This window comes from Denticeps clupeoides, chromosome 10 (genome assembly GCF_900700375.1).
Source record: "Denticeps clupeoides chromosome 10, fDenClu1.1, whole genome shotgun sequence".
NCBI classification, from domain to species: Eukaryota; Metazoa; Chordata; class Actinopteri; order Clupeiformes; family Denticipitidae; genus Denticeps; species Denticeps clupeoides.
The window spans coordinates 12760157-12766797 of record NC_041716.1 but is presented as its reverse complement, the minus strand read 5'-3'; the positions used below and the strand labels follow the sequence as shown (position 1 = coordinate 12766797).

At 45.2% G+C, this 6641-nt stretch overlaps 1 protein-coding gene across 1 annotated transcript; it reads left to right on the top strand.

The window, feature by feature from the left end:
- Nucleotides 1-220: 220 nt before the first annotated feature.
- rnf223 (ring finger protein 223) lies at nucleotides 221-3273 on the top strand. Its single transcript, XM_028994293.1, is given in 3 exon segments — nucleotides 221-379; nucleotides 1501-1793; nucleotides 1795-3273. Coding segments are annotated over 2 exon segments (660 nt in total). The 5' UTR covers nucleotides 221-379; nucleotides 1501-1529; the 3' UTR covers nucleotides 2191-3273.
- The last annotated feature ends 3368 nt before the right edge of the window (nucleotides 3274-6641 follow it).

Genomic DNA, 6641 nt, shown 5'->3' with positions numbered 1-6641 from the left:
GAGCTAGACTCCAAAAGTCATTTCTTCTTCTCTCCCAGTTGCTCCTCCCGTTGCTCCAGGACATGTTTCTGTCGGCTGATTCCTACACCGCCCAAAGGGGGTGGTGGTGGTTGCAGCTTGTATGAGGAGGAGGAGGAGGAGGAGGAGGGGGGGGGGGCACCAGGTGAGGCAGGATATCCAACGGCAGAGGAGAGGGACGCGGCTCATAACACCACGCTCAGTCAGTCCTGCAGGAGCGCTTCACCGCACCTCCCTCCCTCCCTCCCTCCGAACACAGAGCGCCACTCCAAGGTCAGGCGCGGTCCTGGCTGCCTGAGAGCTGGACCGGCCGAGGATTAACCCGCAGGGCCGAGCAACGCCACTCTTCACCTGCGCTCAGGTAAGAGAATGTCGGCCCCCTGCTGCCACTCAGACAAATTCTTTTGTTTTCTGTTCGTATTCCTTATCAATTAACAGCGGAACATACAATAAAGAAAGTGACATTCATGAAGATTTCAGTCCGGTTTTATCTGAACTGGTGCCTGTGAGTAGCGTTTGAGCAAATGCTGCACGGGAGGCAAAACGTTAAAAAAAACCCCGATTTTCTCCAGAAATGTGTGGAGGGCTTGAGTGGGAGGTTAATGTGTAATCGGCCACCGAGCGGCCCCGGCAGGTAGAGCCGCAGGTGGGCGACCCGCTGAGGTCAGACCACATGCCGAGAGAGAGCAGGGCACCATGTGGAATGCCAAGGGTAAGGAATTAAAGGGAGAAAAAGGGAAAGGGGGAAGGAGAGCGGGCGAGAGAACAAACAGGCACATTGTCCAGAAGCCGAGTGCAGGCAGGTTCAGCCCTCCGGGCCGGTGGGGCAGGAGCACCTGCTGCCGCCTCCATAGACACACCAAATTTTCAAAAAATGAGGACGAGAAACGTTGAAGTCTCATGTAATTAAATTGCAGTTAAATATTCATCAAAAATAATCATCGCTTTCTTTTTCTCAAAGCAGTACAGATTCAGGGCCGTTTAAAAAAACGTACAAACCTCCCCTCCGTCTCCTCAGGTGTGTCTGCAGCGTGTCACTTATTCTATTTTAGAAAGTCCAAGCGTGGGCTCCAAACTTGTGGCCTGAAGTGTGAAATGGGACCCTAATTTTCAGGAGTGGCTCTGCAGCGCTAACCCCTACGGTGACCTCATCGGAGCATCGCTCACCACCACCCGTCAGACCCCTCAACGCACTACCTGCCCCGCCCCACACACACGCCTGACCTGTGGACTGGCTCTGCACTTTACACACGCCGCACTGTCCCAGAGATACTGCATTTTTACACACGGACAGATTACATTCAGCTTGAACACTTCTAGTCTGGAGATTACGTGTGGTTTGAGTTGTGTGTATATACTGTGTGTGTAGCCATTGTAGCCGTGTTATCGCTATGGTGGGAAAAATGCCGGTTGTGATGTAGCTCACCGGTGAATTTAGCTAAATCCATGAATATAATGTATTACTTGCAATTTGTTTTCTAGGAGAGAGAACGTGAGAGAGGGCAAGGAAGATGGATAAGGAGCTGAAGGTGTGGCACTCTCAGACTGTTCTGGTGGAAGCGGGGCCAGAGGGTGAGCGAAGCAACAGCCAACCAGAGTGCTCCATCTGCTACAACACCTATGACAATGTCTTCAAGACGCCTAAACTGCTGGACTGCACACACACCTTCTGCCTGGAGTGCCTCTCCCGTCTCATGGCCATCTCCTCGGACCTCCTCCCAGGCAAGATCTCCTGCCCTTTCTGTCGTCACCCCACATCCCTGCCCGAGCACGGCCCCCCCCGCCCTGGCCACAAGTCGTGAAGTGCTGGGCCGACTGCCCACCCACCTGCAGCACGAAGAGCCCGTGTGGCTGGAGGGGGAGCGGCTTTGCTACAAGCGTCCTCTGGACGCTGCGAGCCCCGCCTCCTTCTGCATCTGCGTGGACATCGGCGGCAGCAAGGTGATGGGCGAGCCGATGCAGACGCAGATGCGGAGGCCCAGGCTGCTGGACAGGCTCACTGACTGGAAGCGGCTGCTGCTCTTCCTGCTACTGATGGTGCTGCTGCTGCTGGTGGTGCTCTGGCCGCTGCAGTGCATCCTCACCACCGGCTCCATGCAGTGTTTCAGCAGCCAGAACCCCACCCCGACCACCACCAATGTTCCGTTTACAGTGCAGAGTAACAAGAACTAACACACACATACACACACACACACACACGCAGGAGCCTGACCACATTTACAGCTGCAAAAGTCAAGTCAAAGTGAACTTAAATGTCATCTCAGCATATACAGGTACGTCGGGGATTCACACAAAAACACAAACAAAAGAACCCCAGGCCAAACTCCAGACTTGTACAGCAACGGGTGCTTCTTCAAAGATCAACCAGAACAGACATCCTGCTTCATTCCCAGTGTAAACACACACACACACACACACACACACACACAGTAAAACCTGTCTTCCAAACGGCTGCATTTCACCCCCCCCACCCCTACTCACCTATTGTGAACAAAGCAGGAAGGCCAACGTCTGGCATGGCCAGCATTGCAGGCTTTGCATAAACGGTTGTGTGTCAGTTTACACTCCAAACCTGCTCGAGGGCGAACGGGAACTCTGAGATAACAGAGGGGTTATGGGATTACAGGAGGCGGCCCTGCCAGCTTGACATAAGAGCTTGACTAGCACAGCAGAAGAAAAGACTCCGTTTTTTTGCACAAAGGTTCAAACAAATTATTAAATAAAAACACGTAACCCTTATGCTGCACTGTGTACAACGTACAGTATTGAGAATCACACATCATTTATGATTCATGCACTTGAAATGAGCAGATTTCATTTTTTTTTATAATTAATGTGGTGTTACACGAGTATACACATTGGACTAACTACTACTGTACACAGCTATGCAAGAAAAACATCGGAAAATGTTTATGAGCGTCATTGTGTCACATGTCTGAATTGTCAAAGGTAATCAAGACAGAAGTAGGTGACGGTGAAGTAGGTTAAGGTGTTTTTTTATTTTTATGAAGTTACTCAAAAGTGACTTATATTGTTCATAGAGTGTCTTTCTAATGCCTTATTGTATTTTTTTCATCGTTATTTTTTTTACAAAATAAATATAAGGAAGGAGGGAACGAAGTAAACAGCTCCTGGGTGTGTTGGGGAGAATCACGTTTTATTAAGGTGGAACATTAACATGGTGCTCCATAAACTGGAATCACATAGTGGGTTAGCAGGGTCACTGAAGGGAGAAACAAAAACCACGACTGGCTGCGCTTATAACCGGAATATTCTAGATTTCCACAGATTGTCAGGGCGGGCCACCTTGATAGACACAGTCGGTTTCCGCTTGACTGACCTATTTATTTCCTTTATGTGAAAGCCATGTAACCACTTCTCAGAAAAAAAATGGGTGTGATCCGATTTAAACATATTTTTCCCGGATACTTTGACCTAAGACATATCTCTTCTTCTCTGATGCAGAGAAACTAGTACATGCATTTATAACATCTAGACTGGACTACTGTCATTTACTCTTTTCTGTTTCCCTGAATACGGTCCAACCAGCAAAAGACGGTATTGTCCAGTTAAGCACCATACGGAGTTTAGGATTCTGCTTCTCACCTATAAAGCCTTGCATGGTCATGCTCCAGTACATATTAGTAACAGACTAGTCCCTCATAACCCACCACGATGCCCTCTGGGAGAAGTCCTACTTGCTGTCCCCTGAGTACTCAAAAAGTCGCTGCTGGAAATAGAGCGTTTGCTTGCAGAGCACCAAATATTTGGAACAGCCTTACAAGGAATATTTAGGAATCAGACAAAGTTTCAATATTTAAATCCAGGATAACAACCTACTTATACAGTCAAGCATTTACCACCATTAGTAACGTTGCACTAGCCAGCAGAAATGTTTAGTCCCATGCTCACCTACCATCACTGTTGCTAACGTAATACTGATAAAACTCTCCGGGAGAACATCCTGGTGCGGAGTGATCACGTGGCATCACTGACATACATGGATTCCCATGCTTGGCCCGAACTGCCTGGCCCTTACAAACCATCTGCTGATTCCATCTGATAGTCATCTGCTGGAACTCTAATATACGGTCTCAATACTACATCATAATACATAACTGGGCTGCAATAATGTCTATATGCCACCATTTTCTGGATAAATCTCACTGAACATCCCAGGGTAATCCAGTGCTGACCAGAGGACGGGTTCCCTTTTCTGAACCTTGGTTCCTCTCAAGGCTTGGAGGTTTTCTTGCCATTGTGGGTCCATGTACATTGTATAAAGCACTATACAGTGGTGCAGTGGTGGGCTAGCGGTTAAGGAAGCGGCCCCAAAGGTTGCAGGCTCGAATCCCGATCCGCCAAGGTGCCACTGAGGTGCCACTGACCAAAGCACCGTCCCCACACGCTGCTCCCCGGGCGCCTGTCATGGCTGCCCACTGCTCAACAAGGGTGATGGTTAAAAGCAGAGGACACATTTCGTTGTGTGCATCGTGTGCTGTGCTGCAGTGTATCACAATGACAATCTCTTCACAATACAAATTGATAGATTGATTGACAATTGATACAGCAGTTCATAAAAAAGGTCATTATACAGTGTTATGGCCAAAGGTTTTGAGAAAGACATAAATACAGCTTTTTATTATGTACGCTTGCATATAACTCCAGAATGTTATGAAGAGTGATCAGATAAAAGTCATTTTAGTCATTGTTCTTCCTCTGTTAACCATGGTTAATGCAGTCATTATTACATTGCATAAAAGGGCTTCACAGGCAAGGATATTGCTGCTACTAAGATTGTAATTTATGGTCTCAACCATTTATCATATCAAAAACCTCAAGGAGAGTTTCAAAGCTCCAGGGCGCACCATCTCCTAAAGATGATTCAGCACCGGGATTGGGGTGCCACCAGTGCAGAGCTTGTTCAGGAATGGCAGCTGGCAGGTGTGAGTGCAAAGAATCCACTTCTCTTCAACAAAAACATCATAGGATAGAATGATGTGACTGCCATTGCCATTTGTCCCAGACGTTGATTGACAGCATGCCAGGGCGAATTGAAGACGTCTTGAAAAAAGGGCCAACACTGCAAATATTGATAACTTGATTTAATTGTCAATAAAAGCCTTTGAAAGTTATAAAATGCTTGTAATTATACTTCAAAACACCACAGAAACAACTGAAAAAAAGATCTAAAAAAAAACTGAAGCAACAAACTTTGTGAAAATCAGTATTTGTGTCGTTCTCAAAACTTTTGGCCACGACTATATACTACAACTAATGGGGCAGTGGTGGCCTAGCGGGTAAGGAAGCAGACCATAATCGGAAGTGTGCTGGTTCAAATCCCAAGTTTCCACTGAGGTCCCCTTGAGCCAAGTACCATCGCCATACACTGCTCCCTGAGTGCCCTGAATAAAAAATACCTCTTTATCAAATGTAATTTTTGCAAAAATAGCTTTGCCAAAGACCAAATTTAGATTTTATGCATAAAATTTATTTTAGATTTATATGTATGCTGTTGATTTTAACACCTTTTCAATTACATTGTTAAATGCAAGTATCATGTGCCAGGTATACGGTATGATGGTTAATACAAGAATTCACTATCGCCCCTTACGGTACAAGGTGGTATTGCAAGGCCGAGAATGCAGCTAACTAGTTAACATGCTTAAAACATAGATGTCATGTTTTGATGTTTTTAAATGCCTTAAAACTCTTACATTGAAACCTTTAAAGCATATGTGCTTTTGCAGCATTTAATATCACTGCAATGATACACATTTAAGTGTCCCTATTAAGTGTAAAATTAATTTATATTTATATGTTCAAAGTAAATTTAACAGTATATGCTGTTTCATATGACTGCCTGTTCTTATACTGTTGACATGAAACAGACATCGTTTCTTGTGGACAGAAGCATAAGCAAAGAAATTGCTTGAGTTTAGCTTTTTTTTTTCAAAATATTTTATAATTCCTTTTTTTTAATAAATCATGGAGGGGTTTAGATTAGTGTATGTTAAATGAATATGTTTCATTGATTATATGTCAGTTTAGCATTCATGTGGGCTTAATCTGTTCAGTGCTTCATGAATACTTCTGAAAATTTGCCTTCCTATTAATCCACAATAGACGATTACAGTCTGGTTCGTGCCAGCTAGAACAGCCTAGAAAGCCAGGGACACCAGTTGAACCAGTTAAAGTGTAAAAGTCCCCAAAAACCTGATAAGCACAACCAGCTTGATGGGTCAGGTAGTCTGATTCAAAGAGGTGTGTCCCAGTCAAAAAAAAAAAAAAACTCAAACCAAGAACCTCCTTTAAAACATAGCCAGAGAAAAAAAGAACATGTCAAGAAAAGCAAGATGGCATTTTGTTATTAGCCATTAAATATCTGATTCTTTATTGTCATCTGAGACAGTCATTGCATCAGCGGCTTGAGCCGGGACAGAAGGCGTTTAGGCTGATCAGAGTGCAAAAAGGGAAAACAGTCGTCATCCAAGACAAGGGCAGTCAGCACAGCACAGCTCAGAGCAGGCGCATTTCATCCAACATCACAGGGATAAAAACCAAAAATAAACAAAACAAGCATCTCTATATTCAAGTAAATAAGAAGTTGCAAGAAGAAATAC